Consider the following 24,547-nt stretch of genomic DNA (forward strand, 5'->3'; position numbering starts at 1 on the left):
AGCCACGAACCATCGTCGGTCTTTTAAGATAAGTGTTTCGTCTAGCGCCACCCGGAAGTCGCAACGCGCGTTGAAAGGGTAAAGATCAGTGCGAAATATGAAAAACAAGATCAACAAGGAAAGGCGGCGTTCGATGAACGCAACCCCCATATGACCCAGCAACAAGAACCAATGGCAAGGAGCCCAGGTGGACCCCAAACATAAAAAGGACAGGGCAACGACACGTTAATCATTAAATGATAAATAATTTGTAACTGATTAGGAATTCAAAGAAAATAATAATAGGCCCACAAAGGGGAAGGGGACAGGAGACCGGGGGAAGGGGGGGTTAATCAAAGAAATAAAAACTAGAGGCAATGAGGCAATGGGGAAGATACTTACCGTAGACGAGAAAACAACAAGGGACACAAGCAAAAGTGTCACCAAAACAGTATGAAACAACATAGACATACATCAGAGGAACACAGTGGGGCGCCGCCTTGGAACGGTCAGCAGCATAATAATGACTGCTGGGGAGTTTAAACCGGTTAATGGTGCACCAAACCTCGCTCTTAGCCCCACCATGTTCCTATAAACGAGACAGTGTAAATAAAATAAATCCCCGCCAAGTGAAGTTCTAACAGTTGTCATGGTTACAAAAGGTTAAATAAGTAAAACACTAAAATGATCATGTAGAAACATATAAAAGTAAACCCAATGACCATAACAAAAGTACTCAATGGCTTAAAGGAAGACAGAGCAACAAGAAAATCACCTACAAGGGCCCGACGAAGCAAGGCAGAAGACGAACATTAAGACAATTCAGTCCCAAAGGGCTTTACGAACTATCCATCATAGAGTCTCCCACTTGGTCCGTCAGATGCAATCAAAAGAGGAAAGCGTAGTGTCCAACTGTAAAATGGTTGAACACTAAACATGCAGTATGTCTTAAAATAGTAGGGTCATAACCTCTTTTAATAAAACGTTTAATGATTTTAGTAAAAACAGCAGAAAAATTACCATGACCCAAAATCTTACGAAGTTTGTAAACCACATCGCCATAAAAACCAGGCTGGCTAATCCCTTGTCGCAGAAGTTTTTAAATCACTATTAAATTTAGAAATTAAATCAAAGTTACGATTGTAAAATTTAGTAAAATATATCCGTAATTTATGATAGCGGTAGCCCTGTTTTAGAAGCTTGCTGGTAATAAAAATATTCCGCTCGTTGAAATCCTTTACGTTGTTACAAGCTCTAGCGAATCTAAAATTTTGAATTTAGAAACATCCGCAGATGTGTTCATACGGCGGTTATCATGGAACCTTCAATGTGACACTTCCGTGCCATTCCATGAAAAGCGACGTATGGTCCCCAAGTAATAAAAAGCGTGTGTCCTAAACGAGAAAACAATGGGCGGAACTAAATAAAATGGAATTTTGAAAGGGGATCAGAGGTTATGAAGCCTGCGTATCACAGATAATACGTCAAAAGACAATTTTAAAAAGCAGGCAACATATCCAAAGGGTGATTCAACATCATTCAAGTAGGAATACTGGAACCACCCAACTAGAAAATGCCGAAAAATTGAAACTAAAAATACCACAAGCACAACAATAATGTCGTGCTGAACGATCTTCAAGGATCGAAAATATAACATCATTGATTAAATGTACGGGGAGACTTTTTACAGCCGCCACACGGCACAAATAACACGGATGCTACATATGTCCACGTGCATTTGTTCCATGATTTTAAGTGTTTTTCTTCCTGTTTAGTGAAGCTCTCGATAGCCACCTGTCAAACTTGGGTCCCAGTCCCCGGTATCGAACCAGAATCTCCTGAGCCTTGCCGGACTTTTTTCTCTTGAGAATTCTTTCAATTTCCCAGTCGCTAGCGTCCTCTAGGTTTTTCCGGACTCTCTGAAGCTCGGGTTCGTAGAATGCCGTTTTGATTGGCTCCTCCTCTAGATCCATCAAGAGGTAGACCGGCACGTTCTCCCTATAGACCCGCCCCCGTATCTTGTATATTTGTGACGTGAATTTCTGAATGTAAGATCTCTCAAAAGTCCGCCTGGCCAAACTAACCCTCACCAGATCGCCCTCCTGGTACTTAAACATTCGGTTTCTTTGTTTTTCGCCACCGGCCTTTGCAACGTACATCAGATTCCACAGTTTGGCTTGGTTGGATTCGTTCACCTCGCTTGGACTGAGTCCAAAGAGAGATGAATGCACCCGGTGATTGTATCCTCTGACCAGTTCGTCCAGTACCGTTACGTAAGCAAACGATCTGTTCTGGTAGCACCACTTGTAAATGGCACCTTTAAGAGTCTGGTTCAGGCGTTCGACTGACTGACACTTTAGATCAGAAGTACTGAAGTACTGTTTGACTCCCAGCCTCTGCAGCAAGTCGGTAACCGGCTTGCATCTAAATTCGGCGCCCTTGTCTGACCGGCAACGCTCGGGTTTCGAACCGGACGTCATAATGTCTTCTAGTGCTTTAGCCACGACCTGCCCTGTCTTGTTGCGAAGTGGTCTTACAAATGCAAATCTGCTAAACACGTCTATTACGGTCAGAAGATAGCGGGTTCCCCGGTTGCCGCGGTAGCGCCTCAGTTTACTCATGTCGCAGAGGTCCATGTCGTACTGCTGATGAACGCCACTCACCATAATCCTATTTCTTTTGAAACGCCTGTGAACCGGTCTGTTGGTACTGTACGTGTCCTGAGACTCCAGGAATGAAACTATTTCTTTTCTGCTTATTTTGAATCTGCCTTCTCGGTCTACCTCTCTCTTCAGCCGCCGGGGTCCGCTGAAACTCGCCGGATGTGATGGATCCGTGTAGATTCGCTCGAGATACTCGAACTTGGTTTCAGTTCCGCCATTACTGTCCCTCATCCCTAAGGGTTGGTCCGAAATGTCGCTTTGGTTTTTCTGTACTTAAGTCCGGGACTCGGCAGCACGTAGCCGACGGCCAAGCTGAGTAGAGCAATCCAGAGTTCTTGATTTCATTTCGTGATTTATACTCACCTGATAGTACATTACATTAGGATTTATCTCCGCATATTACGTTCAATCCGCCTAATAAAAACCAAGCGTCTAACTACACTGATCATCACATGATCATTAGACGCTCTGTAGAAGAACTACAGAACCCCAGTTTATTCTCGGCGTTCAAAACGTTCACATCGTGTTATGAAACTATTTTCTTGTGTGATTATAGGACTTTTATTTTGGACTTTTATTGTAAGTTTGTTTTTTGTTAATTCTATCATGAATAGTGAAGCTATTTCTTCTGATTTGGTGGAAGAAAATTTATCGGAAAGTTCAGTTTCTAGAACTTCCGGTTTGTCATCTTCGGCAAAGAAACGCACTCCACGTGCGAGTAACAAAGAGTGAGATTCTTTACGTAAAAATGTTACCGATTTTAAGGATGAAGTTTCTTCTTTACATGCTTAATTTAAATCATGGGTATTGTGACGACCAAGAATAATTCGGAAGCTGTCATAGACCAGTACTTCTGACACTCAGAAAAACGTCACTTCTGGTGAGAGTAGACCTATGCGATTGAGGGATAACACCATTCCATGCGGTATTAGACCCTTGTTACCACTTACTTACTCATTGAACAGGGATTACAATATTCCGGAGGATGATGTTCTCTCTTTGCAACCAGGAGAAAGGGAGAGTTCTGAATTAGGCATCAACTCAGACGAGGACATCCGGTCCCGTGTTAGTGTTGAAAATGTAGACGCTGATGCATTTCGCAGCCAGATAAGTTTGCTTTTTACAGTTCTAAGACAGAAAAACTGTTAGCACAAATGTTTGGTGCACTTACTAAACCAGACAAAGATACTTGCTTATTGATGACAGTTAAAGTTAGAGTACTTAAGGAGCCATGGTTTTAGACTCTTCTAGAATTTCAGCTTATAAAGACATTTTAAGTCGATTTTTCCTGTAAGGTACTCCGCAGAAGATTTGTTGCAAGTTCCAAGTCTTGATACCATAGTAGAATCACTGTTGATGAAGAAATATGGTAGTAAAGCAGCTTCAAAGTCTCAATCTCTGTATTCACAACCTCTCAAAGCTCTTGAGAAGATAGCATTTCAAGGTCAATGTGCAGCACGTATGGGCATTATTATTAATTTATACATACAACAGGCGTTGGGAAATTTATTGTCGTTTACACAGGAGAATTCTCTAAATGTAGACAAAATCATACAGTGTGTTAGAGATATCTTTGCGATGTCTACAAAGTCATTGGATCAAATTTCTCGTTGTGGTGCTTTTCACCATTTAGTAAGAAGAAAGGCAGCTTTAGCTGACACAGGCTTACATGATCTTAGAGACATTAAGGATCATTTATGGACACTTCCTTTGTCCCATACAGGAGTGTTTGGGGATGGTATGGAAAAGAAGTTAAAAGATAGGAAAGAGATGAATTCTCAATTATCAGATCTTTTACCAGAGGTAGGGCGCAAGAGGAAGTTTCCAGATTCTACCTCTTCAAATCAGTGGAAGAGACCACGGTTGCCTAATCAGACTTTTGAAAGTCGTCCTGCCAGGAGTCAATTTCCGAGCTACAGACAGCCACAGAGGCCAAATAGTAGTAATTTTACCATACCTAAGGTGGTAAAATCACAGCCTAAAACATCTAATGTAAGTAGTACTTTTCGTAACAAATCAACATGACTTGTTAATGATTCATCCACAGATACCTGTTGGGGGCAGGCTAAAACAGTTTTATCCAAAATGGTTAGAAATAACAGAAGACCAATGGGTTCTAGATATAATAAAGGAAGGTTACAAGTTAGAATTTGTAGAAATTCCAAAGTTCAATGGGGTATTGGAAACAAGAGTCCCCCCAAAACAATTAGATATTATACTGCAGGAGGTAGATACATTAATAAAAAAACATGCTATAGAAGAAATACCTCCAGACCAGGTCAAACAAGGTTTTTACAGTACGCTTTTTCTTGTTCCAAAGAAAACTGGAGATCTAAGGCCAGTTATAAATTTAAAGCCCCTAAACAGGTATCTGAAACATCAACATTTCAAAATGGAGTCTTTAAAATCTGTTCTAAATTTGGTTCAGAAAGGAGATTATGCAATTTCGATAGATTTGAGCGACGCATACATGCACATCCCTATATATTACCCTCACAGGAAATACCTAAGTTTTTCTGTTCAGGGCAAGGCATATCGATTTCGAGCACTACCATTTGGCCCCAAGTCTGCTCCTCGAACTTTCACCAAGCTGGTTACAGTAATAGCAGCTTATGTAAGACAACAGTGGGGGTTTCGTCTAGCAGTCTATTTGGACGATTGGCTCGGGCTAAATGCAGTCAAAATACAGCTTGTTCAAAATCTATCGAGATTGCTGGATCTTCTTATGCAACTAGGCTTTATAATAAATGTCAAAAAATCTCAACTGTGTCCAGCTCAGAAAATTACTTACATAGGGGGCTGTTTCAATTTAGAAAAGGGAACAGTAACACCGACACCAGACAGACATCACAAAATTGTGCAGTTTGTTCTGGCAATTCAAAAACAACAGATGGTCACAGCCAAAATTTTGTTACAAATTCTGGGTTTGATGGCATCATGTATAGAACTGGTTCCGAATGCAAGGTTATTTATGCGTCCAGTGCAATTACATCTACTTCATTATTGGCGACCCATTTCTCGGGATCTCAATTTCAAAATACCAGTTACAAATCATTTGATAGGTCACCTTCAGTGGTGGTTAGTCCCAGCCAATATTTTCAAGGGCAGATCTTTTCTACCATGGAAAACGGACAAGGTTCTCCAAACAGATGCTTCGATGATAGGCTGGGGGGCTTGCATGGAAAATCATTTAGTGCAGGGACAGTGGTCTCAAAGCCAAAAGAATCTGCACATAAATTGTCTGGAGATGGAGGCAGTGTTTCTTGCTTTGAAAAAATTCAGCCATCTGTTAAGAGGTCAAAATGTCATGATACGGTCAGACAATACAACCGTAGTACAATATATAAACAAACAAGGGGGAACAAAATCGCCTTACCTTTGTCTCCAAACTTGGAGTTTATGGAAATTTGCTCTACAAAATCAAATGAATTTGAAAGTAGCCCATATCGCAGGCAAATTAAATGTAGTACCCGACAGTCTAAGTCGAATGAAAATTCAGCCAACGGAATGGAGTCTGAATCAGTCAGTTGTTCAAACAATATTTCAAATTTGGGGTGTTCCGAGCATAGACCTTTTTGCATCAGCCCTCAATCGGAAAACTCAGATATTCTGTGCCTGGATCCCACACCAAGAAGCATATGCAATAGATGCTCTCTCAGTTTCATGGGAGAACATGTATGCTTATGCTTTTCCCCCAATTTGTCTCATTCCCAGAGTTCTTCATCATATGAAACAGTTTCATTGCAAACTGATTCTAATAACTCCATTCTGGCCACGACGCCTATGGTTTCCAGAGTTATTGAATCTGTCGGTAGCTCAACCGTTTCGTCTTCCATTGGTTACAAATCTGTTACAACAACCAAAATCTCAGATATGCCATCCAAATCCAGGTGTTCTGAAACTGACTGCATGGTTGCTATCGACAGACAGTTTAGAGAAAAAGGTTTTTCAAAATCAGTTAGGAAACTTCTTACAGCCAGCTGGAGAACTGGTACTCAGAAAGATTACTCCAGTAAATTTAGACAATTTATGATATGGTGTCGTGAAAAGAATATTGACTCTTTGACAGCTTCCTTAAATAATTGTGCTGAGTTTTTATCAGATCTGTACAATAAAGGTTTACAGTATCGTACAATAGCAGGTTACCGCTCTATGTTATCTGCAGTTTTACCTCCAGTAGATAACACTCCTATTGGTCAACATCCATATGTTATCAGATTATTAAAAGGAGTATTCAATTTAAGACCTCCTCTAACAAAGTTGTTGCCTGAATGGGATTTGCCTAAAGTTCTTGGTGCGCTACAAAAATATCCTTTTGAACCTTTGAGAAAAACATCAATTAAATTTTTAACATATAAAGTTGTTTTTCTTATAGCTATCACGACATTCAGGAGAGCCAGTGACCTTCAAGCGCTAAAATTAGGAGAAGGAGCTATATCTGTGAAGGCAGATGGGGTAACTTTTATCAGACAAGGTTTGGCTAAACAGGATAGACCTGGTCATTCATCAGCAAAAATTTTTGTACCAGCTTTCAAGACCAACAAATTACTTGATCCTAAAAGAGCACTTGCTATCTATCTTAAAAGAACTGAATCTTTCAGACGTTCTAAAGGTAAAGATGAAACAAGTTTATTTCTGACAATAAATGTACCTCATTCTAAAGCTTCTTCACAAACTTTGGCTTCATATATTGTTAAAACTATTCAAGAGGCTTATGAAGATAAACATAAAAGTGTAACAGCACATTCTACAAGAGCTTTAGGTCCCTCATGGGCACTTTTTAAAGGTGCGTCAATGAAATCAATTCTCGATGCTGCAGATTGGTCAAGAGAAAACACCTTCGTCAAATTTTATTTGAAACAAGTTACTCCAAGTGTTCTCACTGTGTAGTTAAACGTCACTATAGTTCAACGTTAGAAGATTGAAATTTTCCAAAGATATTTTTAATTCAAAGTTTATTCCCGACGGATTTTGTGGGAAATTGATTTTTGGGATAATTGTACTGTTTAGTATACATGTATATATGGGATATAAAGAAGTTTTATGAAAGAGGTTCTTCAAGAAGAAGAATGTTTTAAAATATAAAAGAAGAAGAAAAGAGAGAAGTCTTTTGTTCAGAGATTGTTTTTATGATCTTCAAGAAGAAGGCAGAAATACATCACCACTTCCGGAGGTGAGTACTGCTTAAAAATCTATCCTAATGTAATGTACTATCAGGTGAGTATAAATCACGAAATGAAATTATAAAATTTGTTTTCAAGTTATAATTTTATGAGTGGATTTATACTCACCTGATAGGTTCCACCCTCCTCCCCTGATGTATTTCTATAAGTTATACTAGGTTCACGTTTTTCACTTATAGAATAAACTGGGGTTCTGTAGTTCTTCTACAGAGCGTCTAATGATCATGTGATGATCAGTGTAGTTAGACGCTTGGTTTTTATTAGGCGGATTGAACGTAATATGCGGAGATAAATCCTAATGTAATGTACTATCAGGTGAGTATAAATCCACTCATAAAATTATAACTTGAAAACAAATTTTATAATTTGACCCGAAATTGATCGAAAGATTGACCGCAGACACGATAATTATTCCGTATATTGCGACTATTTGAGCGATGAAAGTAACGCGGTTCTAAGGCAGCCTATTGCCGCAAACCACGCAGTCGCTAGAGACCGCCCGGCCGCCCTGAAGGTCACTTTCCTCACAGATTTTAAAAAGTTCCCGTTCTGGTGAAATTTCTCCAGTCTTGCTCAAAGATATAGACACGCTGTCGGCGGTAGCCATTTCCAATTTAATGATGGTCAGTAAAAACTGACCCGTTTATAATAATGATAATACTGTTTATTGAGAAAACATTTCAATACACACACATACTGCCTATAATCACTCATTCATGCATCACTCTCCCCATTGGTTGCCAGGTAAACTAACCGCCATCTTTGTTTTTCACTACGGAACTAGCCGCCATCTTTATTTTTAATTATGCAAATATCCGCCATCTTTATTTTTAATTAAACATCTTTTAAAAGGACACTTTGCCTTTCAAGTGCCATTGAAAACCACTTCAAAAGGATATTCTACCTTTCAAGTACATTGGCAAACCACTTCAAAAGGATATTCTACCTCTCAAGTACACTCGAAGCCCACTTCAAAAGATTAACATTATGTCATAAGCCCTAAACCGAAACTGCCCCTGCCCCCAACTCCCTCTCGCCACTGGAATGACACTACTGATGGGATCACAGTCATGTTAGCGTAATAAATAAATAACAATAGAATAATACAGTAGACGAATAATAGAATATTAGAATATAATGATAAAATAGAATTGAATAAATTAACAAACTAATTTCTTGCCGGTGATTTTATAGGTACACTATGTGAGGAGCCATATAGTTTTTTCTTTTGCATTTATTGTGCATCTTAAGTATCAATTTATTACCTTGTATTTTATAATATTTATTAAAGATATAATATTTATTAAAGATAACGCTATCTAAAAATTGATATTTCAAATATAAAATATTATGGGTCATTACATAACAGCATTTAGCTATCTATAAACGTTTGTTATGTAAAAAGGCAGCAATATATATTTTTTTATTTCTTACGCACAGAATCCGAGTCAAATTGTAGGGCGTTTAATCATGCAAGACATCGGCAAGTTTGGGAAAGGAAAGTACAGGTTATCCTGCAAACAATTAATACCTACGTGTCCATTACTGTAAGTTTATGTCGGTTTTTTGGACTTAGTCAATTACTCAAAGCTGATTTTAAATGAGTTGGTAACAACAAGTCTCGTGGCCAAGTCTGGAAAGAAAGCCTTAAAATGTACAAGATAGCTCTTTAATGAGGATCAGAAAGATGCGATTATCAAGCCCCTAATATTTTGTTTTGATTACTTGGACAATACAGAACGTCTATGAGAAGATAAACTTTCCAATAAAGAGTCATTTTATGATCGCATAAATGATCGTCATGTGACAAAGCAAGATTACATACAAGCTAAAACAAGTTTGGGATACATTCCGAATATCAACACTTGAGGATTATTTACGGCATTTCTTGAATCGCCAGTGGTCGAGGGGTTAGAGTCGATGACTTCTTATCCAGTTACCTCTCTGGCGTGGGTTCGATCCCAGGGAGATGCTTTGGTAGTTTAGCGCGGAGGAAGTAGTAGTACTGGTGTAACTCTCCAGGAACGATGGTTAGGAAACTATCCGCCTATATGACAGAAATACTATTGGAAAAAGGCGTAAAATGAAACAAACAAACAAACAAATCTTGAATCGCCAGTGTCTGGTGTATGCTGATGTTGAGGAAAAAATTTGAGACACGCCAATGCAGTAATTTGGTTAAGACTGTGTTTGGTACTATTCTTTACCTGGATTTAGTTGGGACGTCTGCCTTCACCACATAGATTTGATCATTGAATTTATTCGAGACGAATCGATGCATTAGAAGATTTTACACGGAATTCGTGGTGGGATGATACATGTTGGATGTCCAAGAATTACCAGGGCTTATAATCCAGACATGGGCGATTTCATCCCAAACTTGCCGCCGAGTTACATTCATTTTGTTGATTGTTAAAACCAATACGCATTTGTTATGGCTGACTTTGCGCTGCCTTCTTATGGCTTCTCCTATCAAGTTATGAATGAGACAGACATTAACATTATGGATATATAAAAATAGATAAATACAGAATCCCTAAAGAAAGCCCAACACGGCATAATTGAAAATGTTGCAGGCTCGGTTTGATAGCCTGACGCACATAAAGGGTACATATTCACTGGAGCTTTGGAGATACCGGTTGAGTTGCACGTGTGTCGCGACAAATATCCAATTACACCAGAAAACACAATCGTTAGTCTGTCTGATTTCTCTGAATATACAAGCAAATTATCTGAAAGATGTGGATTTGAACTTCTAGATGAGAGGAAGTTGTCTCACACTTCGACCGAAAAAAGAGTACACCGTCCATTACCTTTTATTGCTACATTATGTATCTCATGGATTGGAGATTGAACATATATATTAAAGATTTTTCAATAATGACAAAGTAGATTAAAATACTGCTTTAAATACACTTAACAAAAGTTCTAAACGATCACTTTTTAAATTTTGATTATTTTATAACGGGTCAATAGATCCTTATAAAATTTTGCCAAGGTGATTTTTGTGTCATTTCCTACCGATTTGTTGAAAGAAAAATAATTTAATACGGTTCCATGCACTCACGCGGGAGACAGGGCGCGGTTTACACATTTTGGCACGAAATGTTCGTGCAGAGCGTGGTGAGTATTAAATTTTACATTGCATAAATCCTTGTTAACTTTATAAGTGAAAAAACATAAAACATGGCACGAATGTCGATGCAGGATCGTGCCGTAGCAGTTGGAATGTTGAATGCTGGAGCCTCTATCAGACAGGTGAGTGGCTGTTCATAACAATATTTTTTTTTAAATATCGATAAAGTATTATTTAAACAGAAAATGTTATAATTTTATTATTCTCAATGTGTTCATTCTCTTCGAAATAAAATAAAAGTCGGATCTATTGGTTTTATTCTTTTTCATATATAAGCGAAAACTCAGGGTGATCGGTTAGAACTTTTGTTCAGTGTACATATAAATCAATATAAATCTGAGTAAATCGGACTGTGTATAACCTAATTGTTCGTGTAGCAATTTTAATCAACTTATATCTGTTCAAGTTTATAATGTTATCTTTATTAAGGCCATCAGGGTGTTTTCTGACAACGTTGCGGTTGTTCAGCAATACCATGACTACATGAAACCAAATACATTAATAGCTATCGGTTTCTCGATAATAGGTAAATATGTCAATGGTGTCGAAACTATTTTTTCGTTTAACTTGATTCTTATATATAGACTGATTTTAATCACAATGACTGTGCTGTCGCCAAAATCATATACATGGCCACTTCTGATAATCATACTGTTATTTTTGATATATGAACCCTTTATTAATCTGCGTTTATATGCTTCCCGAAAAATTTCGGGGGAGCATATAGTCGTCGGGTTGTCCGTCCGTCCGTACGTACGTACGTGTACATACGTACGAATTCGTGTCCGGCCCATAACTTTGTTATTTGAAGTCGGATTTTAAAACTATATCACAGAAATGATCACCATATTGAGACGACGTGTCGCGCGCAACATTTGGGTCGTTACCTTGAAGGTCAAGGTCACAGCATGACCTTGCAGCAACGTACGTACGTACATACGTACGAATTCATGTCCGGCCAATAACTTTGTTATTTGAAGTTGGATTTTAAAACTATATCACAGAAATGATCACCATATTGAGACGACGTGTCGCGCGCAACATTTGGGTCGCTACCTTGAAGGTCAAGGTCACAGCATGACCTTGCAGCTAAATCGTGTCCGGTCCATAACTTCATTATTTGAAGTCGGATTTTAAAAATATTTCACAGAAATGATCACCATATTGAGATAATGTGTCGCGCGCAACATTTGAGTTGCTACCTTGAAGGTCAAGGTCACAGCATGACCTTGCAGCAAAAGTGTGTCCGGTCCATTACTTTGTTATTTGAAGTCGGATTTTAAAAATATTTCACAGAAATGATCACCATATTGAGACGATGTGTCGCGTGCGACATCTGGGTTGCTTCCTTGAAGGTCAAGGTCACAGCATGACCTTGCAGCAAAAGTGTGTCCGTTTCATTGCTTCGTTATTTGAAGTCGGATTTTAAAAACATTTCATAGAAATGATCACCATATTGATACGATGTGTCGCTCGCAACATTTGGGTAGCTACCTTGAAGGTCAAGGTCACAGCATGACCTTGCAGCAAAATCGTGTTCGGCCCATTAATTTGTTATTTTTAGTCGGATTTTAAAACCTTTTCACAGAAATGATCACCATATTGAGACGACGTGTGGCGCGCAACATTTTGGTCGCTACCTTGAAGGTCAACGTCACAGCATGACCTTGCAGCAAAATCGTGTCTGGTCCATAACTTTGTTATTTGAAGTCGGATTTCAAAAATATTTCACAGAAATGATCACCATATTGAGACGCAGGGTCCGGAACATTTGGGTCTCCACTTTGAAGGTCAAGGTCACAGCATGACCTTGCAGCAAAAAGCGTGTCCAGCCCATAACTTTATTACTGGAAGTCGGATTTAACAACTATTTCACAGAGATGATCACCATATTGAATCGACATGCCGCATGCAACATTTGGGTCCCTACCTTGAAGGTCAAGGTCATGTCATGACCTTGCAGCAAAATCATGTCCGGCGCATTACTTTGTTAATTAAAGTCGGATTTTAGAACTATTTCACAAAAATGATCACAATATTGAGACAATGTGTTGTGCACAATATTTGGGTTGTTTTTACACTTTGAACTTTGTCAGTGGCATAACTCTGACACAACAAGAGGTATACCTTCCTGTGTCCAAAACCTAATCGGGGAGCATCACCCTGTTCAACGGGCTCTTGTTTTTTGTTTTTTTTTTGTTGTTGTTTTTTTTTTGCGTTTCATTACCGAGAGCTAAGTAAACTTAGGATGTATGCGTTTTTTACGACTTTTTGTTGAAAGAGTTTACAGAGGATAATGTAAATTTGTTATTCTCTGACACCGATTCGTTCTTGTTTCAAATAAACAACGTTCCGAATGTCAATGAAGTTCTATGGAGAAGCAGACGATTGTTCGATTTTTCGTCATTACGTCCTTAAAGATGATAGAAACAAAAGGTATACAAATGAAATATACAGATAATTTATTTGATAGCGATATAAAATTCATGATTTGCTGTTGACTACTTATTTTCTACTATTTAAAATATATGAAAAAATAATTTTTAAATTATTACAAAAAGTTTAAATGTCATCAACGTTAACATCAATCGCAACTTTTTGGCCCTTTCAGTAAGTCTTCGTATAAAGTTATTCTGAATAATAGCCAAGGATGTTCCGATTGCATTAACATGACACAGCAATATTTCTTTCGGGAATAATATTTATCAATTTATTATGATTTTAGGTACCAGGTAAAATGAAACTACAACTAAGAAGTAGCGTTTTAGTGGAAAGTGTGGTTTTGTCCTCGAAGAAATACTCAGTACTCGCAAATAATGGTGAAAAAACTCATGCAAAGGATGTACTTGTTTAATTAAATCATGACAGATATAAAGATTGTCTCGGGTCGGAAATGTTATAAAAAAACAACATAAAATCAGTTAAAAACTATGACCAAAACATGTATCATGTACAAACAAAATGAATACTTTTATCACCTGTAGATACCAAACAGTATTATGTCGATGCAAATCAGTCCTTTAGTTTTGGACATTATTTCATTGATTTTCTGAAAATCTTAGATGAAGAAATGTTCTAGGTAACGAAAGACTTAATTTAAAATGCACATAGTTACAAATATGTTACATTTTCCTTGTTTAATAAATGTCAAACAAGCTTTTGTTTACTTTTTCACCGGAAGTCATCTTAAGATTATATATTTCAAAACGCCTAGAAAAACAAGGCTTAATGCAAGACAACATTTCTGACAATTTCTTACTTAAGAAATGCAAAATGTTGAATGTTATAAACACATGACGTAGGCATTTATAAAAAAATTCACATGTCTACTGTATCTAATTTATTACAGCTGCTGTTTACTTTATATTTTATCTATTGTATTTTTGTAGTTCTTTTTATAGTAGATGTAAAAATTGAATATAAAACTAGATAATTATTTTTACTCATGCATTATTATGTTTTAATCAAATGTCAGTATACTTTGTTTTACAGGGAGTTTGTTTCTTAATCAGGTTTTATTGTGTACAAATTTGATGACAGAAGTTTTGTTGTATTATCAAGTTGTATAGTTTTTTAATTTTCACAATGTTATATGTAGCGAAATTAATAAAAAAGATATCTGTTTTGTACGGCAATAAGTTGTTTCTTGACGTAGATTAAAAAAAAACCTTTTACAAATCTTTCTTTTTTTAAAAAGTCAGGTATATAAAGCCAGAGTAAACTAGCTCTGCCACTGTCATGGCGTGAATACCCCCGCATACAACTTTGTCAGAATCAATATTGACCATTTAGAGCTCAAGGTCAAGCTCTCTGCCAAATCTGAGGTTACTAAACCAGTGCATTGCTAAGTAATGTATTTTTCATGCTTCAAATTTGAAAATGTCAAAATCAATAAACTGCGGACAGGCATTCTTAAGCAATTAAAGGGAAAAGATTTTTTTAGTTAGGTCCATGTGACCTTGACCTTTGACCCTGTGACCTCAAAATCAATAAGGGTAACCTTATGAACAATCTCCATGTCAAATATGAAGACTGGGTCAAAGGAATCTTAAGTTATTGAGCAGACAAGCTTTTTAAATCAAGGCCCCTGTGACCTTGACCTTTGAACTAGTAACCTCAAAATCATTAGGGGTCACCTACTCATCATGACTAACCTCCATGCCATAAATAAATACTGTGGGTCTAAGGAATGTTAAGTTATTGGGCAGACAAGCCTTTTGAAGTCATGGCCCCTGTGACCTCAAAATCTATAGGAGTCATCTACTCACCATGACTAACCTCCATGCCAAATATGAAGAATGTGGATCAAGGGAATCTTAAGTTATTGGGCGGACAAGCTTTTTGAAGTCAAGGCCCCTGTGACGTTGACCTTTGACATGGTTACCTCAATATCAATAGGGTCATCTACTCGTCATGGTTATCCTCCATGCCAAATATAAAGACTGTGGGTCAAAGGAATCTTAAGTTATTAGGCGGACAAGCTTTTTGAAGTCAATGCCCCTGTGACCTTGACCTTTGACCTGGTGACCTCAAAGTCTATTGGGTCATCTACTCATCATGACTAACCTCCATGCCAAAAATGAATACTATGGGTCAAAGGAATCTTAAGTTATTTGGCGGCCAAGAAAAAACCGACGGACGGGCGGACAGCCGGACGGACAAGCTGATTCCAGTATACCCCCCTCACAACTTTGTTGTGCGGGGGTTTAAAAAGGACAAATTATTAGTCAACGGATATAATTATAATGGATTCAAATAACTTCAACAAAATATTAGCAGAGAGGACAGTAAAAAATTTATAATTTCGGCTGTAATTGGACTCTTTCTTTATAAAGAGTTGGATCGGAGGTAATTTCATTCTTTTTTTTTTAAAAATACCCCCAGGTTTCGTTAGATTAAAATGTTACGCTATTATGAAATAGCAACATTTTAATGTAGATATCTTTTTCTGCTGATAGTTGAACTGGTAATGACAATGACATAAGGTGTGGATTTTTTTTCAAACATCAACTTGAAAAGTTATGACTCACAAATTATGATTGATTTTAAGACTCAAGTTAAACTTATAAAAGCTAATGACGTTTGTGGTAAAATATTCTTTCAAAAGATAACCCCATGTTACGGTTTATTAAACGCTTAAACTTTTATGAAATAAAAACATTTTAATGTAAGCATATTTTTCTGCTGAGAGTTTAACTGGCGATTACAATGTATTAAAATATGTTTTTTTTTCCATATTCCTTACAATATCTGCTATTCACAAAATATGATTGATTTCAGATTCAAAAAATATGATAAACAAGATCGACAAGGAAAGGCGGCATTCAATGAACGCAGCCCCCACCCGACCCAGCAACAAGCGCCAGCGGCAAGGAGCCCAGGAGGACCCCAAAGAAAAACAGGACAGGGCACAAGGCAGAGTACGGGCAGGCAAACCACTACATCAGAATACATAATAAGTAACTTATAAGGAAATAAAACAAAACAAATAAATAATTTAATATAAGGCCCACAATGTCAAAAGGCACAGGGGAAGGGGACATGAGACACGGGGAAGGGGGGGGGGGAAGAAATAACATAAATATAAACCAGGGACAAGGGAAGATACTTACCGTAGACGAGAAACAACAAGAGACACGAGCAAAAGTGTCACCAAAACAGTATAAAACAACATAGACATACATCTTAGGAACACAGAGGGGCGCCGCCTTGGAACGGTCAGCAGCATAATAATGACTACTGGGGAGTTTAAACCGGTTGAACTGATAAAAGGTAATGACGTTGCTACAACGGAAAGAATTCGTCTGCGCGATACGAAAATAAGATTTATTGATTTCACTTTGCCGGCACATATACAAGTTAGACAAACAATGCATATTGACAACTTTGTTTTCCAGTTCAGGGAAAGCTGAAGTTTTAGTGCGAAAAGCAGCTCGAGGGTATATTTTTTAAAATGTATTCAGCAAAAGTTCATTGCAATTCCGTTAATTCAGCCCTTTTCCAATATCAAATGTTCTGTCACTAAAAGGGGAATTCAAGCATACGAACCAATGGACATAGACGAAACGGACACATATCTTGAAAATTTGAATTGTCATGTACTCAGTATGATATTAAATTCCATGTTGGTCGCTGTCATCATGAACCTAACACAAACTTCAAAAACTATGTATGATATAATAGAAACTGTTGCATTTTGTAAAATCAAGAAATTTGAAAGATTTCGGTAGTTGCTGTATACTATCGAATAATAATCCGAATAGGGAATGCAAGATAACGATTATTCATACTCATGTGTTTATACAGTATGGTCGGGTAAATAATTAAGAAACATTTTGTAAAGAATGGTCTGTATAAAGTTGTATTGTTGTTGTTTATGTAGTTTTTTTATTTATACTTTCGGCATGATATGATACTAAAGAGATTTTAAAAAACTTTGTTGATGTAGACTACCAATTATTGCTTTATTATTCGGATAATGTAGTATTCGTTGCAAAATCCTTTTTCTACATATTTCAAAATTAATTTTAAATAAATCATATGTAATCAACAAATTATTTTCTAAGTTTTCAACGAAGAATATCTAAGAAGCAGGCCCCTTCTTTGTCACGGTATCATGTAAATGCATGCTTATTTTCGTCACTATAAAATTCCAAGTGTACTGGCATTAGTGGGGTAAATCTGAAGGATGCACATCACCCTTAATCCATTTTGTCTGATGTGCATCTTAGTTGTTTTTTATTTAGAAGTTGACATTGTTTTCTTAGATATTGACAGCAATGATTTTTGTGACCAATCAATTCATCCAAAAGATCTGGTCCAGCAGTTACTTGAATTTACAAAATCACTCATTTCACAGGGCTGTGAGATAGTTGTTATTTCAGAAAAACTCCATAAGCAGACTCCTGGAATCTATAACGCCAATATAGACCGCACTAGTTCATTACTTTGTTCAGATTGCAGGCAAACACCAAGTCTGCCCTGTCCTGTTTTTGTTTGGGGTCCGCCTAGGCTCCTTGCCACTGGTTCTTGTGGCTGGGTCATATGGGGTTGCGTTCATTGAACACCGCCTTTCCTTGTTGATCTTGTTTATCATATTTTACTTTAGGACGCATTCAAGAAATAATTTGAACAGGCGATACCTTTCAGATTATATTGCACACGATGGGGTTAATGTTGATGGCTATAGAGGAATGCTTAAGTATAATATAGTTCAGACAGAGGTGCTCTGTTGTATGCTGACACTTGCATTAGAACTTTCTAGTTCTCTGACTACCTCAGAACATTAAATGTGGTCTGTTCATTTATCATTTATTTTATTTAGAAGATCATAGATGGTGTTTTTGTGTGGCTAGTTAGCGAAACAATATACTTTACATTGCTATATTTAGACGTTTGACAGAGCTGTTTATTCTTTGTCATTTGGAATATATGATATATGTCAGGCCACTTTTACTGTTTAAAATTTCATTTTTTTTTTTCAAATTTGAACATTATGACATACATGTAGTTAAAAATGATATTGAAATATTCCCTCACATATAATTTTAGAACATATGTTAATTCGTTCATTCTGGTAAATACTACAATAAAATATGACTTACCATTATTTTCTTTCACTTTAGTTTAGAATGCCTAACCGTAAACCATCCACTGCAACCTCCTTATAGCGTAAGGCAGATCCCCACATCAATCAATTGAACCACAGAAGTCGGGTGGCAGAATTACTCGCAACAGCGGTCACAAAGGATGACCCACTGATGAATGAGTTGAAAGAGATTATCGCTAAAGAGCCATCAAAGGATCAAGTGAACAAAGATGACAACAAACCATGATCTTGTCTCACCATCCTCAAATTCTTCATTTAAACTGGCCGCGATCCAAATTTTGCCACTGACTCTTGAGTCTGATGATAGCTCTCATGACATTCCTGTTAACAAAATGGAGCATATTGATTTGGGGACTTTCTCAACCATCCACCCGCCAGTTAGCCAACAAATTAAAGAAAATTTGGAACATGCAATATGTAGATTTGGCTTCCCTCTATTTTAATAAAGACACGCCCGATACAAAACTATCACTTTTCATAAAGCTACTCCTTAACAAATCTCATCAATAATTGTATGGTGCCGAGCATTTCAAATTTATGCCGAAATCTTTTGTATGAAATATCCATTAGAATCACCCAAATATACCGATACACGTCCATTGTTCAGTACATCGCTTATCATACCAACCATTGGCAGCTCTATGACGAAATATTTCGTCAATGCCGGGCAATGGAGTCCATCCCATGGGGTAAGATTCATATTGAAATTTTCCTCTTCTGTAGTATTACTCATTCTAAACAGAATTTTCGTCCCCAATATGGTCAAAGAACATCAGGGTCTAATTCCAGAGTCCCTGCCAGTAGACTTTTTTTCGTAGTGGATACTGCTGAGACTTCTAACGTTCATTGAACGCCGCCTTTCCTTGTTGATCTTGTTTTTCATATTCTAACGGTTCAACTCCTGTGCAAAATCAACAGTCCGCCTTGGCTCCTTGCCATTGGTTCTTGTTGCTGGGTCATATGGGGGTTGCGTTCATTGAACGCCGCCTTTCCTTGTTGATCTTGTTTTTCATATTTTTTGCTCAAATGTGCCAACTGCGAAGATAAGTCACATGGAGCAGAAAGATGCCACAGACCTGTTGTCCAGTGCCAGCAACTGGACACATCTAAAATGTCCAAGTACTCATCAGACAAGAAATCCTAAATGTCTACTACATCGCCCGTTTTGCCAGAGCGCTTAATCTGGTATCTTCAGGGTTACAACAAAACATTGAAAGATAACGTTATCAAAATTTCTTTACAGGTTTCCCAAACGGTTATATGGGCTCTTTACTTACTAGAATTTCTCCAAATCATGCTGCCGTTTCTAACCATATTGACTTTTAAACAATTTTTTTTTATCTGGTATATTGTCTTAAAGAGTATGAAATGGTATGTGTTATTTTGTCAATGATATCACAATGAATGATTTTCAGGCAGATGCTGTCAATTCAATTAAATTCAAGACTATATTATCAAAGTCACAGTTAACAATAAGTAAACATGTGAAAATTCAGGTAAAAAAGTGATCCTTCGGAAGCATTGAACACAACAAAATAACATAAGAATTGCAGACTCGGTTTGATTGAGTCTGTACATGAGGGATAATGAATAAGTGCAACATCCCTCACGCCCCCTAGCACCGGCTTGAGCGGTACTCAATTCTCAACACTTCATAGTGCTGGCATCAATGATCCCGAGGGACCAGAAAATATAACAACATATACAATCATCAAGTTAGAAGCAGTAGTACACGTAACACAAATATACTTGAACTGTGTTAGAGTGCCGTAAAACCATTCCACCTGGCTATGTATTTTATTATAAGTGAAGTATTTCATTTCATCATGACAGGCCAAAATCAACTACGTCGGACGAAAAATAAGTAATAAAGTCAAACACGTTGTATATGTTATTTTGGATGCAAATATAATACAAATGGATACGGATTTTACTGTTTATTAATAATAATCTATTTTGATAAATTGAATTTCAAAACGTATACTATATTATTCACAAAGTAGAGTGAAATTAGAATCCCTAAAGAAAGCACAAAATGGCAAAATTGAAAATGTTGCAGGCACGGTTTGGTTGAGCCTGTTCATGGACGGTACTGTCAGGTGCAAACTACCACCCACGCCTGCTAGCACCGTCTTAAGCAAAATTCAACATTTAACATGAACTGATAAAATTAGAATTTTGAAACATCCGCAGATGTGTTCACAAGTCCAGTTGATGAAGGTTTGCAAAAATGAAATATATGTTAATGTTTATGCCATGATTAATAAAATGTATATTAAGTTGCTATACTAAAATTTAACATAATGGTATGATGCATTCCCATATCTAACTGCCTTTAACTTAGTCTCATAACATAACATCACATAATCTTTAATTCTCTCAATACATGTATACATGCAAATATGAGGAATTTACAATAAATTATATAAACATACGAGGCTCACAAAAGGTGACAAACAAAAAATGCTATTCAATAATTACAAATCAAGAACTTATGTTATATATAAAAATAACATAAATATTTTCAGTAAATAGTTATGGTTTTATTCTTTAGATTAAACATTTAACAAATTTATACAATTTGACAAATTAAGATTTGTTTTAGGTACACATTATAATTTCTAGTTTAAAAATGTTTGGTCGTTGATAATCTTTTTCAAAAATCGTTTTCTTTCTTCTTTAAATTGACAACATTCAAGTAAATAATGAAATTCGTCGCCAATTTTATTTTGACAATTAGCACAAAATCTTTGGTTTATTAAAGTTCTGGACCAGTTACCCGTTTCTATTGGTAATCGATTAATTCTTGCTTGGAATGTAATAAAAAGGACAGTAACGAACTATCTAAATTAGCCAAGTACAATTCAAATCCAAAAGTTCTTTTAATTACTCTATAAAACAAACTGTAACTCGAATTTTCAATTCAAGACTACCACTCATTTAAAAAGATCTTTTGATTTTTGTTGAACAGAAAGTTTGAGCCACTCGGAGTTTGAAAAATATGATGTCGAACCACACTTGCGATAGACGACATTTGATTAATTAAAAAAAACATGGAGATTTCTTTTTAAGCAAATTATCACTTAAAACAGCTGTTGAGCGAAGTAAGTTATTATAGACAAGGATCAACAATTTATTATTAACGTTTACACCGTCGTTATCACATAATTTTGACCAGACTGATATTATTCTTTCTTCGATGTCAATAGCTAAGCATATAACCGTTTCTTCATAAACAAAATAATTTGCTGTTGACTTCTCTACTTAACCTTAGTTGTACTCGCTCGGTAATGTCCAAATTCCCAACTTTCTACACCATACAGTAAATTGATTTGTTAAATAATTCAATTTGTAAATCTATTTGAGGATTGAGACGATTAGATTTTTTTTAAATTGAACTATACATGACTCTTGTAGCTTGGTTTGCGATATGTTTTTTTTTTCATTTTAGAAAATAATCTGTTTTACTTAAATCAATTCCAAGACATTTTTACTCATTAACTACCTCGATAGGTTCGGTTTTGATTGTTTGTTTGTTTTGGGTTTTACGTCACATTGACACAGTATAGGTCATATCGCGACGTTCCAGCTTTACTGGTGGGGGAAGACCTGATTTTGAAAGTAAAATAATACATTTGTTGTCTACCTTTAGAACAAACTACGATTTTTTTCTTTGACACATTTACCTTAAGTTTCCAATTACCACAGTATTGTTCATATATATTTAATGCTTTTTGTGAGTCATTTGCTGTTTAAGATATATTTACCATTTCGTCTGTAAAGAGTAATATAAATGATTTTTAAAGACTCTGTCCGGTTTTTCTTTGGGGTCCTCCTGGGCTCCTTGCCGCTGGCGCTTGTTGCTGGGTCGGGTGGGGCTGCGTTCATTGAATGCCGCCTTTCCTTGTCGATCTTGTTTATCATATCATTTGTATTACTTCCGTTTTCCATAGTTATTCCATCTACGTTACCATCATTTAAAAAATACGATTTAAGATTGTTTAAAAATAGTAACAAAAGCAATGGCGATTCATTTTCTCCTTGGCGTACACCTTTATTACAAGAAAGTCTAAATTGAAACGGAAGCGTGTGTTTTCGCTTGTTTCATGTCATCATTTTATTCTGTCTTATTCCACATGAACCTACATTCAGAAATGTTATTCACTAGAACTGTGTTAATGTGCCGTAAAATTCTAATGAAAGGAGTAGAGTAGTATTTTTGATAGAATGCAGAGGTGCAGAGACATTGTTGGCGAGGAGGTATGTCACAAGATTCACGAATCAGGCTGTTGTTGAGGGATTTCTTGATCAGCTTATCATCGAAGCAACACCCCTGAACTGTGATACATTGTTTGACCAGATAAGGACTCTGCGGGCGAATTTTAACAGAATGGACTGTCTCGATCCAGGACCTGTTTTATATGTATGTTGTCTTCTATCTTAAGACAAGATTTTAAAGCGGTTAGAATAATTTTATCTAAGTCTGTTAAACGCAATTAAAGAAAATTGTGTAAAAGGTCGGGGAATTATATGATATTTAATATTCTTCTGAAAAGTATGGTGGTTTAAACTATGAAAAGTGTAGCGCTTCGTTCATTACATTGAAAATAATTTCTTAAAACAATGTCACTCTTTTTCCACAACAACGCCTAGATTAAAAAAAAATAAATGTATCAATATTATTTTACTTCATACATCAAAGCCACGACCTCCAGCATTCCCTGATCATGATGACAACTATGATGACAGCGACAATGGCAGATCAGACGAGAACATTGATGATGATGACGAATTTGGAAGTGATTATGTAAGAAATACGTCTGCTGTCACAACAACTACCACAACAACTAGTACAACAACATCTCACATCCTGATATTTGGAATGTTAATAAAAGAAAATAAAGTAAATACAAACCGTGACAAATGCAAATATTTTTGATAGATATGTTTAAGACAAAATCTATACTACTTACTTATACTACTTACTTAATCTTTTAACGGATATAAAAACTAACAAAATTAAATAAAATTGCATTACTTACAATCCCATTCGGTAATCCGTTTATGTGTATTTTACCGTTTTGTAAAACAGGATTACAAACGGTACTTCTTTTTTCAAACCAATACTTGTTTTTTTTGTTGAATTATACATGTGTGTTTATTTGATTTTCAGAAATCAAAAAGAGAATTCACTATATACAAGATATTACTGATTCTTAGCTTTTTCATTTGAGCATTGGCTGAGTATTGGTCATAGTTATTATGTTTCGATCTTTGTCGAGCGAGAAGGGGAACCCCCAATTTCAAATGGGGAATACCATTAAATTTGACCAAAGGCGGAGGGAAAATTTTTGTCCCCGTTGGGGGGCACCACCCCGATCTCCAAACCACTAAGGGAAAATTTTTCCTTTTACACCCCCTTTTTTGACACGTTCCCCTGGTTTATGAAGTTTAGAATACCCAAAAACTTCCCAATACATTTAAAAATTTACTAGCAAACCCCGGGAAAGTTAATTTATCAACAGATTATTTTTGTAAAAACCCTTTTTTTGGGGTTTTTCCTATGGATAATTATCCCCCCCCGATGGGGCCGGGGAGGGGGATTTTAGTTTTGGCCCTTGTTTCCCTCCCTCCGTTCGTTCCCCCGAATTTTGTTTCGGGGTGGGTTTTCTGCAAAATACTGGCCCGGAATTCAATAATAACCCTTTTGGGAATCATCAGTATCAAGAGGAGATGCACATATCGTCGGCTTGTTCCGGTCCCGACCATTTTTAACTCAGAGTCATGGCCTTTGATTAGTTAATGTAGTATGCATATAGAGTAAATAAAATCGTTTTTGGAGTAGTTCTCGGCAACTACTGGCTTGAATTCAACAAACTTTTTAGGGATTTTTGTATTTATCTATTTTATGGGATCATCAATATTAAAAGGGAAATGCGCCATATCGTCGGCTTGTTCCGGTCTCACAACCACTTTA

The 24,547-nt window shown here is 36.7% G+C and overlaps 2 protein-coding genes across 2 annotated transcripts; one reads left to right on the top strand and one right to left on the bottom strand.

The window, feature by feature from the left end:
- Window positions 1-1,730: 1,730 nt before the first annotated feature.
- Window positions 1,731-2,873, bottom strand: LOC132727354 (uncharacterized). The gene has a single exon (XM_060712790.1). The coding sequence runs from the start codon at window positions 2,871-2,873 to the stop codon at window positions 1,731-1,733; it is 1,143 nt and encodes a 380-aa protein (XP_060568773.1).
- Window positions 2,874-3,988: 1,115 nt separating this feature from the next.
- On the top strand, window positions 3,989-7,156 carry LOC132727356 (uncharacterized). The gene is made up of 2 exons (XM_060712791.1): window positions 3,989-4,634; window positions 7,018-7,156. Exons 1-2 carry the CDS (start codon window positions 3,999-4,001, stop codon window positions 7,057-7,059), a joined length of 678 nt encoding a protein of 225 aa, XP_060568774.1. The 5' UTR covers window positions 3,989-3,998; the 3' UTR covers window positions 7,060-7,156.
- The last annotated feature ends 17,391 nt before the right edge of the window (window positions 7,157-24,547 follow it).

This window comes from Ruditapes philippinarum, unplaced genomic scaffold (assembly GCF_026571515.1).
Source record: "Ruditapes philippinarum isolate M1 unplaced genomic scaffold, ASM2657151v2 ctg18214_1_1_1_1, whole genome shotgun sequence".
Lineage (NCBI taxonomy): Eukaryota > Metazoa > Mollusca > Bivalvia > Venerida > Veneridae > Ruditapes > Ruditapes philippinarum.

Coding starts and splice junctions, on each gene's coding strand:
- LOC132727354 (XM_060712790.1), bottom strand. CDS start 2,873: ATGAGGGACAGTAATGGCGGAACTGAAACCAAGTTCGAGTATCTCGAG.
- LOC132727356 (XM_060712791.1), top strand. CDS start 3,999: ATGAAGAAATATGGTAGTAAAGCAGCTTCAAAGTCTCAATCTCTGTAT. Junction 4,635..7,017: donor CACAGCCTAAAACATCTAAT/GTAAGTAGTACT, acceptor TTTTTCTTATAG/CTATCACGACATTCAGGAGA.